This window comes from Phyllostomus discolor, chromosome 12 (genome assembly GCF_004126475.2).
Source record: "Phyllostomus discolor isolate MPI-MPIP mPhyDis1 chromosome 12, mPhyDis1.pri.v3, whole genome shotgun sequence".
Taxonomy (NCBI): domain Eukaryota; kingdom Metazoa; phylum Chordata; class Mammalia; order Chiroptera; family Phyllostomidae; genus Phyllostomus; species Phyllostomus discolor.
The window spans coordinates 64,088,470-64,106,360 of NC_040914.2; the positions used below are offsets into that span (position 1 = coordinate 64,088,470).

Genomic DNA, 17,891 nt, shown 5'->3' on the forward strand with positions numbered 1-17,891 from the left:
AATTCCTCTGAACTTTTAATTTATTTAATATTTAGGGTCTGGCACAAATAACACACCTTCTTTATTACAAAATCATAAGCATGTAATTCTTTAACATAACAGTATCACACTCAAGCACACCATATGGCATTTTAGGTGAAACGTTCAGATTAAAACCATTAGTTATTACACCCATATTATTACCCTGCCAACCACACCCAAGCATGCCTTACTTCTGCTGGACCCTGTATTTTGATCTCCAGTTTTCAATGTTAGAGGTTTAAACATCTGGCTGTTCTTTCATATTTAAGAGCCAGTAAAAAGAACAAACAAATAAATGCTAATCAGCTGTGTATGCATGGAGCTTGTCAGCTGGTATGTATGACTTTTCTCTTGGGCAGTCAGTTTCCAGAGAGGGAGACCCTCCAAACTCCTGCTTTAGGCTAATCAGCCTTAGACCTCTCAGAGCCAGCTGAAGGAAGGGGACTGGGAAGGGTCTCACCATGCAGTGTGTAAACTTTCCCCTAATTCCCTTTTCCAGTAGATTTGCAGGTGTGCCTGGTGCTTAGGAATTCAGATTCTCTCTAGTTCAATGTCACTAAGGTCGTGGAAGGCAGGATGGGTGGCAAGTATCTGGTCCTGACAGGGAGAGGAAATCGGGGATCTAGTTGCTTATGTTCAGACTTACAACTGTCCTCAGTTCCCCTTGACCCCCTACCTTCAGAAGTACCTGAGGCCTCTCATTTCTCAGCCTTTCCAGGGTTTTGTGGTAAGGATTGGCTTGCCTCTGGGTTTCCTGCTTAGGTCTCCGCTTTCTTGAACCTGCTGAGACAGTGTCATGCATCTATCTTCCAGCCCCCAAGGTTGTCACTCCCATTTGCCCTCCTCTCCTTTGTCATTTTGACCCCTTCATTGCCATTGTAGTGGCATTTTGTAAAGGACTGGAGGGAACCTGGTACATTCAATCCCCCCCCCCCCTTTAACAAGAAGGCTGCCCTGCCCTGACCCGATTTCCTTTCCCTTTCTTCTTGCCCCCAGAATTTGCCCCCAAGCATCTTTCCATTTGCCACCAGGTTTTCACTTCTAATCAGGAATCCTTCCTTCCCAGACCCACAGAGTAGACCACTTCTCTTATACTTCTAAATGAAGCATGAGGACTCTTCCTGAGGGTTTTCATTGTTAGTAACTACCAAAAAAAAAATAATAATAATAATAATAAGATAGGGGTAAATTAAACAAAGGGAAATTCCCAATCTTGAGCACTGGCTATGTGAAGTAGGAATTTCTTTGTTCTTAAAATGTACTTTCAGCCCTGGCTGGCGTAGCTCAGTGGATTGAGCGTGGGCTGTGAGTCAAAGTGTCGCAGGTTCGATTCCCAGCCAGGGCACATGCCTGGGTTGCAGGCCATGACCCCCAGCAACCGCACATTGATGTTTCTCTCTCTCTCTTTCTCCCTCCCTTCCCTCTCTGAAAATAAATAAATAAAATCTTTAAAAAAAAATGTACTTTCTACTACAAGGGGTGCATCTTAGTTCAAATATTTTGGGGCTTTTCAAAAAGTTATATTCACAAGATCTTTCATGCATTTATAAAATGTCAACATTCTGTCTTTTTAGGTGGAGGCCCAAGCTTTGTAAGTCCATCCTCATACAGACATCCAAGTATTCATGGCATACTGTCAGTATTCACGGGATAGTGTTAATGCTTTACACAGAAAATAAATGTGAAATGGTTCAAAGCATTTTAATCACACTAATTTCTGAAAATGTACTTTAAATAGCTTTAAACAAAAGTGCCACACTCACATTTAACTCCGTTGTCCGTTCACACTGCAGTCGTCAGTTCTCGCTCTAAAACATGATGCTGCAGCAGTGCCTCTGCCGCTGCTCCAGCTTGGTAAGGGTGCCAGCCCCCCACCCCCCGCCCCGTGACAGCTGAGGTCACTGCCGCTGCCCGCCCGCCAGGTGGGATCAACAGTATAATCTCCCTCTACTGACTTTCACCGCAATCAACACATTTCTCCAATACCTTGGCACACATGATCTCATTTAATGTTCATCACAACCCTAGAGGAAATACTGAGCTTCAAAACCCAAGAACATTTGAAATTAATGGTACAGGCACAGTTGGGGTTATTTCAAAGACAGGGTTTGAAGGGAAAAGGCAAAAGCTGTAAAGACTCTTGACTCCAAATGTTTTTCCTCAGGTGCTTTCTTCGCCTCCATAAGACTGGACATTTTAACTTCCCTTCAGACATCAAAGAAGGACTTTGCCTGGTCTGTCGTCTCTCAAGTCATCTGTTATCTCCTGGTCGGTTACTATGGCATCATACAGGCGAGTTGGGAACATCAGAATGTTGGGTCTGAGAGTCTCAAGCCTGCACAGTGAGCGGCACAACGTACTGTTACTGCTTGAACTATAGCTATGACTTTGGTCCTTTCCAGAAGTTTGAGTTCAGTTAAAGACTAACTGGTTTTGTACAAAGTAGCTCTTTCAATTTTCAACAAAGAAGTAAGTCTGTAGAAAGAATATTATTTTCTGTACAATTCGTTGTATTACCCCTATATAGGGCAACAGCTAGAGATTGAAAGTGTGATGAACAGAGCAAGTATTCAAAAACACAGATCACTGTATTCAAAATATGTCCTAAACCTAAGTTTTAATTTCACTTTTAAAAAATTTTTTAGACTTGATAAGTAATTTACAAGTTTTTAAAGTTTAAGCAACAAGAAATATGACTACCCAATGAAAACTGTATTAGAGAAAGGCAACTTTTTAGTAAGTAGCAGCTCTGAATGACTCCAGAGCAGAACCAAGACCACAACCCACCGTGTCCAGATTAGATCTGACAAGTCCCCAGCCGAGTGCTTTGCCAGCATTCGTAACACCCCCCTGGGGAGAGGCGTAGCTGGTCTTCCAGGCAAGCAGTGGTGACTGTGGTGTCTGTGTAGGGCTGCCGGCTGAAACAGCAGAGATGGAGGTTCTTCACGAGGAAGAAAAACATTCTGGACATGAGCATAATCCTTATTACCTTTGCCATCTTGGTGCTTGACATGAAGCTTATTTTCCTACATAAGAAAAACATGGCACAATACCACCATAACCGTGACAGGTAAGAGGGAGCCTGAGCAGCACCAGGTACTCCTCCTCAATGTCGTTTCCTGTTGACACACACGTGGTCTCTCAAACTCCCCCTCCTCTGCCTCTGCTCTACCAAATCTGTTTTTGTATAATGTTCACAGCAGAGGAAACAATGAACTATAAGCTTATACTGCTGATCAGGTTGAAAAGCTCTTCAGCCTTTCACGTAGGAAGGGCCTGGACTGGTCATTATTTTGCACCCTGGCCAAGGAATAAAACCTGAGGCATAACAAATGATCCTTCTTTAAATAAAACCACAACACATAGTACACACTTTAAACCCAAGGCGGGCTGCTGTCTGGGTAGGAACATTCATCCACACTGAGACATTCTGGTGCCCCTTGGGTCTCATTCTCTGCTCTTTCTCATGGGGAAGAGCATCTGTGTCCCAGATCAAGTATTGCCATGTGGTGCTTCTCTAACATTTCAGTGGTCAACAGCCTGGGCCACTGATCTGTGTAAGACTGCGCCAATGTCCCAGGAAGGCCTATGAGGGTTGTTAATGCAGAGACAGTGGGTCTGTGCAGTTTGCCTGATGCTGGCAGCTGAGGTCCTGCCTGCTGTGTGGCATTGCCTTGGTCTCGGACACAAAAAGCATTGTGATTAACTGCCAACATGCTCACACCAGTGGAGGTCTATCCCAATAACCTAGTTGCTACAACATGAAATTTTGAATGCACCTCTCAAATAAGAAAACCTAAACAAATAAAAAAAACAACTTCTAATTGGTAAGTAACACCCCTTACCTCCAGTGTACTGTTTCTACTCTCAGTGCTGTTAAACCTGTTAGAGGATCAATTATCTACCACCAGAGAATATGGGATTCATGTTACAGAAAACAGATTAGCATAAGACACATCTCATCACATCAACTCACATCCTTTCCAGAGAGATTTAACTCAAACCAGAGTAGTGTCCCCAGGTTCGATTCCCAGTCAGGGCACATGCCTGGGTTGCAGGCCACAGCCCCCAGCAACCGCACATTGATGTTTCTCTCTCTCTTCCTCCCTTCCCTCTCTAAAAATAAATAAGATCTTAAAAAAAAACAAACAGAGCAGTAGAGGAGACTGGCCTTAATTTTCAGGATGAAACTGGAGTAAAGAAATCTAGAGGTCACATTTTGAGTTTTCTTCAGTACAACTTCCAAATGTTTGTTTTTGGGTTTTTTTTTTTTAGATTTTATTTATTCTTAGAGGGGAAGGGAAGAAGGGAGAGAGACATTGGTCGGTCGCCTCTTGCACACCCCCAACTGGGGACCTGATCGGGTCCACAACCCAGGCATGTGCCCTGACAGGAATTGAACCAGTGCCTTTCAGTTCACAGGCCAGCACTCAATCCACTGAGCCACACCAGCCAGGGCCAAAAGTTTCTTTTTCCAGTGCTGTCATAGCCACAAATAACAGGAGGCCACCCTAGAAAGCAGTTCTTACAAGCATTTCACAAAATAGGACTCACAGAACTGCTGCATTGTGGCAGCAGGAACACTGAAGAAACTGACATCACAGGAATTGATGACACACACTTCGTGTTGAACAGCTCAGCCTTCCTTGGTACAGGTTCATCAACTTCTACGAGGCGGTAAAAGTGAACGCAGCTGTCATTCACCTCATGGGCTTCCTGCTTCTGTTGACAACTGTTAGGCTGTGGAACCTGCTGCATCATAACCCCAGGTTGCAGGTCATCGGTAGAACACTCAACAAAGCCTGGGATGAGATGGTGGGCTTCATGCTGGTCATCCTGATCCTGCTGACAGGCTATGCCATTGCGGTAAGCCCCCATTTCAGTGTCTGTCTTTTCCTAAGTGCTGTGGTCTTGGAATCACGTTGCTTACTATAGACAGGGCCACTATATGGAAAATCATCAGTTCAAGTTGGCAATGAGTTTTGGGAAAAAAATGTGAAGAAAGCTGGTTTTAGTTGGGAGTTCCATACTTAATTAGCAGTGTGACTTAAACTCATACTGGGTTGGCCAAAAAGTTCATTTGTCTTTTTCCGTGAGATGGCTCTAGTGACACTTAGTTGTCTTTAACTTCATCTGAAACAATGTTATTGTATTGTGACAGCTGTCATAGCACATATTTTTTTAACTTATCAAACTAGGTGAATTAAGAAAATATGCAACATTTTGGCATATTATGCTTTACTATTTCAAGAAAGATAAAAATGCAACTGAAATCCAAAAAAAAAAAAAAATTGTGTGGTGTATGGAGAAGGTGCTGTGACTGAATGTGTCAAAAGTGGTTTGTGAAGTTTTGTGCTGGAGCTTTCTCACTGGATGCTCCATGATCGGGTAGACCAGTTGAAGTTTACAGTGATCAAATCAAGACATTGAGAACAATCAACATTACACCACACAGGAGAGAGCTGACACACTCAAAACATCCAAATCAATAAATTGGTGAAAATGAAAAATGTATCTTACGGGGAAAAAAAAAAACAGACTTTTTGGCCAGACTTTATTACATTTGTTTCATCTCTAAAATGGCAGTAAAACTTAGCTCACAGGAATGTGAAGGTCAAAGTTACATGAAAACACTGTAATTACAAAAGAATTTTATGTACTTTTTAGGCATATTTGAAATGACCACTAAGGAATTTCCATTCCACTGGTTCTGCGTTGACCTCATCCTTACCCAGCACCTCAAGACAGAAATAACTGCAATAGCCTCACTGCTCTCCATGCCCTCTGACAGTTCTTTCTTTTCAGTTTAACCTGGTGTTTGGATGGCGCATCTCTGAATACCGAACATTCTTCAGTTCAGCAGTGACTTTTGTTGGCCTCCTGATAGGAGTCTCTCATTACAAGGAGGTGAAAACCCTATATCCTGTTTTCCCTACTCCATTTGCTTTAATATACAGGGTGTGGTAAGGTAGGTTTACAGTCTTGAGTACATGAAAGTTTATTTTTTTAATGGATTTTTTGAGAGGGAGAGTCATCAATTTGTTGTTCCACTTATTTACGCACTCATTGGATGATTCTTGTCTGTACCCCAACTGGGGATCAAACCTACAACCTTAGCATCTTGGGATGACACTCTAACCAACTGATACACCCAGCCAGGACCAGAGTTTATTCTTGTATTATTATTATTTACTAATAAGTGTAAACTTACTTCTGCCCCATGCTGTATCCAACAAAGAGAGTACTATTCATAAAAGCAGCCCCTACTGTACCACTGCACTTCGGGAAAGGGAGACATTTAGATCCTTTGCCATTCTGGTTTACTGTATATACAGATTTTGAGTGGCTATTACTTTAGAAATCTGTCATTTTCTAAACACACAGTCCCACCTCTCTCACTTCTTGTATACTTACTACATCTTACAGCCAAGGAGATTGGATCTTAAGTATACAATGGAAGTGACTTTAAAAATATCAGGGAGGTACAGTTCCAGAAGAGCTGTGATAGTTCTGTTTATAGTTAAAAATACTTCAGATAGCCTATTATTTTCCCCAGGAACTACCAACACAAATCCCTTTCCATTCAACACAAAGTAGGAAACCCAGATGAGGACCTGGGTCCAAAGCGCAAGCATATAGTCCATCAGGGAAGGAAAACTGCAAACCAAATTAGTAAAACTGTCAAGATTTTCATCAAGGCTAATCATTCTGATAATCTAGATTTCAAAGGATACTAATGAAAATGAGGAAGTTAAGTTTCTAATGTGGAAAGTTGTCGCTTTCCTGGGTGAACAGTTGTAGTTTTAGTCCCAATCACTATGGAATGAAGTCCTTGGCCCTGGAACACTTTATATACTAAAGAAGTAACGATCAGAATAACACACTTTTACTAACACCTATTTTTGGGCGATTTTTAAAAGAATTTTCTGTTCTAATCATAATTGTACAATGTAAAGGTTGACTAGAGTTATATTTACTGGGGGAAAAAGTCTTATCACAAACTCAAAGAGACTATCTAGGCTTGATATAATTAAGCACTTTAAGTGGGTGACACACCGACTAGGAAATGTTTTGGCATGTAGGAGATTCCCTTCACAGTGATATTTAGTATAAGTATTCACTCTCTAAGTTGCTGGGTTTTTTTTTTTAAACAGTGCCAATAATGAAAGAGCCAATTCCAAGGGAAAATAACATCAGTATTGAAGAATCAACATCATTTGTTAAAACACATACCTAAATTAAAATAAGACTATTATAGAAACCATTCTAGTTAAGTTCTAAATTTCAGAAAGATTTATGCTGAAAAGAATAACAAAACTCAGTACTTACCCATTTAAAGGTAGCAATGAAAAAAAAATACTAAATTAAAAGCTGGTTTTCTATGGCTATTTTATTGGAATGATTCCGTGTTTAGAATGTGAGTTTCTTGGAATGGCAGAGGTAGTTTTCATTGTCATTTCTGGTATCTACTCTTTTAATATGCTTTTGCTACTCCTTGAAGCTTCCATGTTTAGATATACAGGGGTTGGAAAAAGTACGTTTACACTTGTTCACAGGGAAAATAATACAATAATAAATAACACAATAAATTTGCTTCACATATTCACAACTGTAAACCCACTTTTGCTCATCCCTGTATTTTCTGGAATTGCCAAAACTCAAACGGGCTTATTTTTCAGTTCCTGTTTTCTTCTTGTGAAGCCCTGAAGGCACCCTTTGAGTCAGGCATTCTTGCTCTTCTGTCCACTCTAAAGTATTATTCTCCTTTTTAATAGTTTTGGTTTTCTCCCTAGTTTCCACCTGACATTGTTTATGTGAATATATCCCAAACATTAGCTAGCATATAACTTACATTTTTAAAGGAAAAATGAAACTGTTAGTTTTAAACTCAGTGTTTTATTGCCTTTCCAGATTATCACTTTATGCCCAGTGCTGGGCTCCTTTCTGATCCTCACCAGCGTCATCTTGATGGTACTTGTGATCATTAACCTTTTTGTTTCTGCCATTCTGATGTCCTTTAGTAAAGAAAGAATGTTTCTTAAGGTAGGTAACTCTGTGGCTTGCTAATTTCTATACAGGTTTCTCCCACTACCCAAAAGTAGAGTGCATTCCTATGAAAACTTTCAAAAGCCAAAATGGCATAAGTAAAGATGCAATCACCATTAATTTATATGGGATAAGTTTTTATGCTTTCCCAGGCCCCTAAAATAACCTACCAAATAATACATCAAACCTGAACCACTAACATGCAGTAAAAGCAGGAATGATGCAATATACAGCTATGTAAAGCAGAAATAATGTACAGTGTGATTTCAGTGTGCACTGCCTCTAACAGTTCACTGCAAACAATGAACACTATTTCACTTTTCTGCCTTTTCCATAAAAGTGAGAGTCCTCTTTAGACTTCTGATTGGCAAAAACAGGCACTAACATAGGTCTTTCCTAAAAGTGAAGTGGCATAAAGTGGGGAATATCTGTATATAAAAAGTAACATTTTTATACCACTGGAAAAGCCTGTCTATAGCTGCTCTTAAAATTACAGATCTGGAAGATCAGCATATTCCCTTACTAGTCTCCACAGCTCTGCCATCTATTTTCCCAGGAAATCCAGTTTTACCAAGACCACATTATGTTCCAGCCACTGGCCTATAAATAGCTGATCCTCAGCTATTAAGCATTGCAGTGTTTCTGCTTAACAGCAGATTAAAGGAAACAGTATCTTTACTTTTCTTTGACACTTTTTTCCTTCAACATTAGCAACAAATTCATTTTATTTTATCCTTCTCCCTTCCAATAGAGTTGGAAAGAAGCAGCACCGATAGATATGCTGCTACAGAAACTCTCCAGTTTGTTAGGAATCCAGTACATCAGAACACACGTGAGTAAACAGCAACAGGCACTCACACTAAAATGTTAAAAGGTGAACTATCTTAACCCTTTTACCGCCTAGCTAATATGTATCTTTGCACAGTGTAGCTTAGAAAATTGGTCAGTGAGGGATCAAAGTCCCCTTCGCTGACAGTTTTTACAATATGGATGTTGGCACTGTTGGGAAAGGGTTAATGCTGTAAAAGTGACATTAAACTGCTTCTGCTGCCAAAGAGCGAGAAACAGAACCCTCACAATCCATGTTCCAGGATGGTTGTGGGGAATATGAATGAATCAGAGGTAAACTCACAGCAGCTTATTAAAAATGTACAAGCCTGGGACTGGATGATGGCGAGCACTTCCAATACTGTACACCTTGCTCTAATTTAATTAGGTCCCGGACCCAAGCCAGAAGCCTCTGCAAAGGCCCAGAAGAGTAACAAGGCAAACTCACAGATGCTATCTGGGCTCACATACAGAGACTACAATGGGCCCCTTACTGCCACAGGCATCCACATTCCCCAGGAAGCCCCAGGTAAGGTCTGACTTGTGTCTAAGCATGGATCACTTGCTTAAAATATTCTCCGCTAGAGTGGTGGGGGAAAATGAAGACAAATGTACTTCAACAATTAAAAAAAAGAAAAATCTCCACTAAAATCCACAGCTCATCAGGTGATCAAATCAGTGGAGAAAGCAGCGCACAGAATTTTAAACTTTATTATCAGCTACTGAGCTATGATACAAACCAATCAAAAACATTAAAGAAAAGCTACTTGAAACAGGTATACACAGATACACTACATAGAAGCCAAAGTCGTATCTTCCAATCCCAAAGCCATCCCTGTGGGAAATGACCTTCGTTTGCTAGGGAGCAAAGGAGCATGTTAGTTACAACGTAATAGTCTTGTTTAATAGTCTTGTTCATTGAGGATAGCAGGAAACAACTATAGCCACATGGGCACCAAAATTTGAGATCAGTTTTTAAAGGTTCTTAAATCATAAAGTTTTCAAATGAAAACAGGAACCCTTCTTCTCCTGTGGGCCTTCCAGCTCACTATTCAAAAGACTTGAATACTTCTATTAAGGCAACTGGAAGCCCACCTTAGCCTTGAATGGTGACTTCTGCCCAATTCGTGGCCTGTCCTGCCTTAGTAATGTGATCCAACAGAACGTGCAATGGGAAAACAGTAATTTACACAGTGCTGCCCTCTGGTAAAAGGGAAACACAGCACTCAAAGAAAAAGGCCACAAGGGCTCCCTGTGAATCCAGAAGAACTGAGACAGGCCTTCAACTTTGCAACTGGATCCAGGTGGAACACTGCCTTGCAGCAAGGAGTAGTGTATATGACAATGACAAGACCCAGCTTCCAAAAACCACTGTAGCAGCTTCCTGAGTCCTTTTCTCTCCCATTCGTCTCAGCTTTGATTCTCACTCACCACAAATGCCTCTGTACAGATGGGTTTGTTTCTAACTCTAGAGCCTCATCTTAGGGCTGAGGCACTTCCTGAAGTACTCTCTCCCACAGCCCAGCAGCCATCTTGGTCAGCTCTCCCCACAATGTTTTGTGGGACAAGCAAGGAGAGAACCTGGGATCATAGTGACCGGAAACAGACAAGCACCGCTTACAGGAGTCAGCTGGTCTGGCCTCATAGTGTCTCCAGTCAGTTGTCTGTTAGGAGTAATCAAGAACTGGCAAGTAGCACAATTTGGTAGAATAGGAAGAGAGCCCAGAGGAAGAGTGTGCTCAGTGATGGTTTAAGAGATGAAACAATTTCATGGAGAGTCTTTGTTACAATGAGAAAGTGCTCAGTCTCAACTCCCATAACTTTGACGTTGCCTGGTTTAAGAGGCCTATGTTTTCTTTTTCAACTCTTCAAATCTCCGGGAAAGATCATCAAAGTCAATGTCCTCAGATGCTGAGGTGTTGGCACCAGCAGATGGCAGTGTATCTGGCACAGATGGCAACTCGGGTAGCACAAAGTTGTCATAGGTATCCACAGGTCTGGAAGGGGGCTTTGCAGAGGCTTCTGGCTTAGGTCCAGGACCTAGTTAAATCAGGGCAAGGAGCAGTGTTAGAAATGCCAGAGAAATGGCTTAGATCCTCGGAACCCACAGTCCCCTTTGGCAGAGACAATAAAAAAATACAGTAGAAAACACTAGTTTTCCTTTTAAATGGTTAATATTTAATTCTATAGGGAAGTACACAGTGTTCATTTAAACAAATTGTCCCATTTCACAAAGGCCTACTCCTGTAACAACCAAGTCGGGAGTGGTACCACAATTCTGTTGGGACAAAGCTACTCTTTAAGGCTTGGGGGGAAAATTTTTACGAGAAATGTTAACATCAATCTTATTTGATGTACAATAATAGGATCTGTATTTAAAATCACCCACCCACCTCTCTACCTACGGTAATGTTCCAGAACAGTGCTTGCCTCTGGGGTGGAGCTGACTGGAAAGGAATGTAAGGGAACTTTTCTTGGGTAATAGAAATATTCTATATCTTTACTGAGGTAGTGGTTACATATTGTGTGTGTATAGACACATGTAATATCAAAATGTATACTTCTGTACTTTTGTATATAAATTATATATTCAATTATATATATAAATTATACAAAAATACAATGGTCTAATCTTAAAAAATATACACCCTCAGGTTTACAGGGTGCTGGTGGCAGTTTATTTTTTGAATGGACAGCTACATGAGCATGCCTGCTTTGTGAGAAGTCATTGAGCTATTCACTTACAATTTGTGCCTATTTATACCTCCTTTTTTAAATTTCCAGGCACAATGGAAGCTAAAGCAGCAAGAACATAAAGAACTTAAGAGTAACTGAAAACTAGGCATTGTTTCTGGTGTCCTTTTTCACACATTTTCATTTTTTTGGAGAGATTCTTTGGGGCCAGGGAAGATTTTTTTATTTTTGGAAGAGGGAAATCCTGAGTTCTGTTTCTGCTACACTACATCTGGAAAAAGGACAGGGTGTGTGGGTTGAATGCCACGTACAGGAAAACCACATAGTAAGAATCAGCAATGGGCTCGGCATTGAGCCTGGAGGGTTTCTAACTTATACTCACCAACAATCTGTGCAGAAGAGACATTCTTATCAGCATTACTGTCATCAACCTGAAACACAAAAGTTGTTACCAGAGAAGAAAGCAATGGCATCATTGGAGAAAGAACAGATACAATTATATATAAGCCCCTGAACTTCCCAAAAGCTAAGCTGCTCAGCAAAAGCAACAGAACCTGCTCCAAAGAAACTGCCCCTCCACTCCTTCCTGATCTTCCCACACAGACAGACACCACAGTGAACACAACCACCAAGCAGGGAAAAAGAAGGACCTAACAACACCGTAGCACCTCTTTTAAACTGATAGCTTCACCTTTCACAGAGAGAGAGAGAGCACTAAGCCACTGACTTCATCTCCAGGAACTACTAAGTCTTCAAATACTGATGAAAATCATCTCCCTCATTCCTAAAAACAGTTTTAGGCAATGCTTCAATGCACGCAAGACCAAAACAAAAACTCAGGCCCAATGTAAAAACCAAAGGAAAGAATACAAAGCAAGCTCGGGAACAGGAGACTCTCCCTAGATGAATCATTTCCACAACAAATGCTATATACCAATTTGTTTTCTCAGTAATGTATCAACTGGAAACAGCTCTCAAAATACATGCACTAACTGAGCAAATGGGGCTGGCAATAAAAAAGTCACCTAATTCTAAACCAAAGCTGCTACAACCACCTACAGTTCAAGGCAGCGTTACCATAATAGCCAATTATAACAAGTTTTAACTGTAAGACTAAAAAATAAAATTAATACTACAAGCTGAAACTAACTGGACACCTCTATATAAGACAAAAGTCTGGTCACTATTCTTTTACACAGCACTGAGAATTTATAAAACTGGTAGTTCAATTATTACAATATTCCAGCACCAAGACTGTATCAGCCTCAAGTACTTCTCCATAGTCAACCACTCTTTTTTTAAGTGCTCTGCTAGAGCCTTCTAAGAGATCTGTGGCTCCCTCCTAATTTCTGGCTGAATTGCAGACAAAGCATTGCCACCAATGATGCTGCTGCTACCACCACACCCCACTTCCAGGGTAATGTTAAAGCAACACAAGAATCCAAAGCAAGAGCAATGCTGGTACTAAGAGTTGATCAAAACTTTGCCTTCCCTGTGGCCATTATTTTGCTCTCTTCATGGGATTCAATCTTCTGCTGCTTATAAAAGAGGCTCAGGCACTTACAGATTCATACGATGGGGGAACTGCTGGTATCTGAGGTGGATGAATATTGGGAAAGGCCTGAAAAGCCCCCATTGGCAATCCATTGAAATCCGACTGCAAGAGAAGAAAAGCAACATCAGAGACACTGCCCCTAATTAGCAATTTTCTGATTAACAATTTTCAGTTTGTGTAAAAGAAGGGAGAAAAATATATATACACACACATAGGAGGTCTTCAAATAATCTCATTTCATTATAACATTGAATGCCATAAGAATGTAACTCTTGTTTCTAACATTTAGCCTATGATAAAACCTAGTTTCATAATACATCACTTCATTTAAAGTCATAGAAATATCAATGACATTAAATGAGGACAAACTACACACATATATCAATATACATACTACTCAAGAGCCACAAAAGAAAAAAAAAACACGCCTAAAATAACACATCAGAAGGATTACAGATTCTTAAAGATCTGTAATCAAATTCTAAATCAACTGTTTAGGGAAGATTATTAGATTTTATTAGCAACTACCTTCAACATCTTGTCTACAAAATAGGTTTTTCTACTTGGTAGTAAATGACTGGATTTCATTTTTGGAAAAAGCTACTAATACAGCTGCAACAGGTCCCAAATATGTTCAGTGAAAAAGAACATGAATATGAGTTTTTCTAGCACTATCTCTCCATATTTTCCCCCTGGATTACTTACAGCTGAACCAAAAGATTTTCTCTGATTCCCAAGACTTTTTCCACAATATATGATTATTAAGCTAATGCCAAATGCTCTTCTTGTTAAATCCTCTTGGCAACCTAAAATTCCTGAATGTTTTCAGACATTCCAACTTGTCACATTCTGTTACATTTTCTAGCGCTTACACCACATGTATTTACATGTATACTTACTGGTCCCTTTGGAAGAGGGTATGAGAAAGGAGTACTGGGAGAGGGCATGGGCATGGGCATGGGCATTGGCACTGTTCCATCAGGTCCACCAACTGGGGCTGTGAACCCGCCCCCTCCTCCTCCTCTTCCAGGGCCCCCTTTCTTCACATCATCTGTGAATCCAACATCAATAAGATCTGACTCTACTCCAGGGGGAGCCTCTGCCTGAGAAAAAAAGAGAAACCCACATCATTAGCCCACATCACGGGCTAGGTTCCCAGAGAACAAACTCAGAGATGGAGATTAGCATGATGGGGAGTTAGCATGAACTAACCAATAGCATGATTAGTTTACTGGGAAGGTCTCTTGGGATAATGACCTGTGAGAAAGTGAAGGAAGAAGCTGGGCTGTCATGCAGTCAGAGGCTTCAGCCAGAGAGCTCTGGAGCTAGCTAGGTAGGATGAGCCTACAGCAGATGTCCCCAACTAGGTTGAAGGGGAAGTGTCTCTGAATCCCTGCACTGACCAGTTATTGAATACAAGCCACCCTCAGGAAAGACTCTGGGTAGGGAAGCTCTTTCTTCTGGGGGCCATTGCTAGAGAAGCAGTCAACTCTGTATGAGACACCAATCACTAATAATCAAGAGATGGGAATAAATGTTTCAGTTCTGAAGTGTGTATATTTGGGGTGGGGGTTGTCTAAGCATACCAAAGCATCTACTATACTTATTGACCTTAACTGCTGAATAATTATATTTGCATATTTACCATCCTTATACTGTAAGCCTGTTCAGAACATGGACCTTGTTTTTATGTATCTCTGTACTCTCAGCTTTCTGTGTATTGTGTGGCATGTCACAAGTACCCAATGAACATTTCAGGATTTGTTCTGGGTCTTGGGGCATTTCTCAATACCCACAGGATGATTCATAATTCCTGGATCTTCATCAAAAAGCAGCAGTGCCTTGGCCAGGTAGCTCAGTTGGTTAGAGCATCATCCCAATATGACAAGGGCACATATAAGAATCAACCAATGAATGCATAAATAAGTGGAACAAAAAATCAGTGTCTCTCTCTCTCCCCCACCTTCTCCCCTCACTACCTTCCTCTCTCAAAATCAACAAATTAAAAAAATATATTAAAAACAAGAACAGCAATAATACTATTTTGAGGTTTGTACCTCTTCAAAACACTTTCAGGCATTTGTTTTATCTGATTCTTAAGTATTCTGTGAGATATGTAGGCACAATTATTTTTATCCAAAAAGGCAAAGGCTTAAACTTCCACATACAAACTGCAGTGAAATAATATGCTTATAAAGAAAGTGATATCTACAGACTCACTTTTCTGTGTACTCTGAAAGACTCTAAACTTACCATGACCACGGAGTCAGGTTCATAGGGCACATTGTAATTCTTGGCGATTTCAATCAGGTATCTTTCCACCAGGATTTTAGGTGGAGCTTCCACACTCAGTTTGTGCATCAGCTATAATTAAAAGACCCAGGATTAAGATGCATCTATTACCAACCAGCCTAAGCCTAGCGAATCTCACTTGTAAATTTTGTTCCTCTCATTTTATAGGTAAACTGAGGCAAAAGAAAAAAGTTTCAGACCAGTTAATGATTTTTTTCCAGCTGTAAAGTACATTACAAGACCCATGTCATTCTGACAATCCCTGGTTACATATGACTGAGGTGTTGGTGAAAGGCTGATACTGCTGCCTTCTACATCTGAATTCATCCACCCTTCTCCCAACCTCACTTCTACCTCCACAAATTACAAGGGGCACAAAAAATAGGGGCGAATAAGACGAGACACAGGACATTAGCCTCACAAATCAGAGGTACAGGGTCAGGGTAAGGAGTTGACTGCATTGCCTATCAGAGAGCCTTCTCCCCACCCTCATATGACACGTGCAGCCATAGACTCACCCTACCATACAGCGGTACCCACTAGAGCACTGCAAGCAATAAATCAGCCTGCCCCCACGCTCCCCACTGCTTCATGTTTAACAAGTGTGTTTGTTACCCTGTCATTCACAGTTCCAATCTGGTTGGTCCTACATAACTTGCCATATTCCTTGCTATATTTGGCACAGAGCTGATCAGCAACCTACAGGGAAAAAAAGAACAGTAAATAAAAGTGGAAACCATTTCTAAAGACTGCTTCAAGTTCCCTCCTATCAACAGTAAACAGGCTTCTATTACAGGGCATCCAAAAAAAACTGGGGTCTGTAAAATCTAAAGGGGCACATACTAATTCATTTAGTTATTTGTTTATGCATCCATCCACTGAGCTGCAACTATGTGCAAAACTATTACGCATTATGATATACACTATAAACATGATGAACAAAACCAGACAATGTTTCCACTCTTAAGAGAGTCTTACAGTCTGGTAAAAACAACCATCACTCAATCACACAGGTAAAGGTACAATGCATCTGTACTAACTGCTACCGGAAAGTACACCATACTATAAACAGCTTATGACAGTAGAATCCGATCCAATGATTAAGAAAAAAAAAAATAGCCCTGACCAGTATGGCTCAGTTGGTTGGAGCATCATCCTTCAAAGTGAAAAGTCACCAACTCAATTCCTAGTCAGGGCACATGCCTGGGTTGTGGGTTTGGTCCCGGGTCAGGGTATGTATGAGAGGAAACCAATGAATGTTTCTCTCTCACATCAATGTTTCTCTCCCTTTCTTCCTCCCTCCCTTCTCCTCTCTCTAAAAGTAAATAGTATCTTTAAAAAAATAATGGGGTGGTACACATACAATATAATATACAGATGTATTATAGACTCACATACTTCAAACTCTTAAGTTATTAACAATGTCACCCCAATAAATTTAAAAAGTCAGGTAAGGCTTCCAGAAGAAAGCAGTGCTTCACTAAGGATGATTAGTAGTTAACCCAACAGGGGAAGGTGGGGCATCCCAGGAAGAGAAGAAAACATGTACAAAGGCCTCAGGTGGAAAAACAGGGCCAATCCTCATTCCAAAATAAGGACAGTGAGCCTCTAGTGCAGAGCCTGAGGGAGGAATGTGGTAGGAAATGAAGAAAAGCAACTGGGACCAGACAATGCAGGGCTATGCAGGCCATACTAGAAATTTCTGTTTCTACCATAAGCACAATGGAAAGATAACTACAGGGCTTTAAAACAAAGCATAGTGACAGGATCCCATCAGTGTTTTGAACAGAACCTCAGTTCTGATGGAATGGTGAACAGAATAAAGAAAACCAAAGCAGGTATAGGAAGAGCATTCAAGAAGTTGTTATTAACAGTCCAGGCAGGAGATGACAGTGGCATTGGACTAGAGTGGTCCCAACACCTGGGAGCTCAGTGAGGGGACCCTCACTGTCCAAAATGTAGACTTTCAGGGATACCTGGTAACTTATAATCAGTTTGTCCTTTGTCTTTTGATAATGATTTCTGGTATGTATTATATAGGATTTTTAAATATTTGTTTATATTAACTTATCACTGTTTATGGCTTTTGAGTTTTGTGGTATATTTTTTAAAAATCTGTATGGTTTTGTTCAAATTTTTATGGTTTTATTATTTAAAAAACATGTAAATCTTTTCCATTTGGAATTAATTTTGATATAAAGAAGAAGCATAGGAGAAGCTAAAAATGACACTGAGGTTAAAACTATGTAAGAAGCAGTTGCCCTACTCTCCCCTTCCTCTACCCACAAAACACCATGCCTATTCTCCCTGCCCAATCAGAATACAGATTTACCCCCTGGGGAGGTTAAACTGAAGGGACTCTGGACTCCAAGCACAGCAGAGATACTTACTGACAACAGAAGAATTAAGTGTAGGTCTTCTTCAAGAAAAGAATGAGACCTTTGGCTTCCTTCTC

General features: G+C 40.6%; 2 protein-coding genes across 5 annotated transcripts in view; one reads left to right on the forward strand and one right to left on the reverse strand.

The window, feature by feature from the left end:
• The window catches only part of PKD1L3 (polycystin 1 like 3, transient receptor potential channel interacting), a 57,609-nt gene extending 47,884 nt beyond the window's left edge, over positions 1 to 9,725 (forward strand). The window contains exons 27-33 of the mRNA XM_028502096.2: positions 2,186 to 2,313; positions 2,931 to 3,091; positions 4,677 to 4,887; positions 5,827 to 5,928; positions 7,933 to 8,064; positions 8,819 to 8,903; positions 9,302 to 9,725. Coding sequence (XP_028357897.1) covers positions 2,186 to 2,313; positions 2,931 to 3,091; positions 4,677 to 4,887; positions 5,827 to 5,928; positions 7,933 to 8,064; positions 8,819 to 8,903; positions 9,302 to 9,435 — 953 coding nt within the window. The 3' untranslated portion in view covers positions 9,436 to 9,725. The remainder of the gene's footprint in view (positions 1 to 2,185; positions 2,314 to 2,930; positions 3,092 to 4,676; positions 4,888 to 5,826; positions 5,929 to 7,932; positions 8,065 to 8,818; positions 8,904 to 9,301) is intronic.
• Positions 7,665 to 17,891, reverse strand: part of IST1 (IST1 factor associated with ESCRT-III) — a 28,325-nt gene continuing 18,098 nt past the window's right edge. The window contains exons 5-10 of one of the 4 annotated variants that reach the window (XM_028501698.2): positions 16,052 to 16,135; positions 15,398 to 15,508; positions 14,044 to 14,247; positions 13,154 to 13,246; positions 11,972 to 12,020; positions 7,665 to 10,935 (exon numbers count right to left, since the gene is read on the reverse strand). In XM_028501698.2, coding sequence (XP_028357499.1) covers positions 10,742 to 10,935; positions 11,972 to 12,020; positions 13,154 to 13,246; positions 14,044 to 14,247; positions 15,398 to 15,508; positions 16,052 to 16,135 — 735 coding nt within the window. In that variant the 3' untranslated portion in view covers positions 7,665 to 10,741. Of the gene's footprint in view, positions 10,936 to 11,971; positions 12,021 to 13,153; positions 13,247 to 14,043; positions 14,248 to 15,397; positions 15,509 to 15,678; positions 15,698 to 16,051; positions 16,136 to 17,891 lie in introns of those variants that run through there. The other 3 variants (XM_028501695.2, XM_036012140.1, XM_028501697.2) reach the window with 3 other exon arrangements.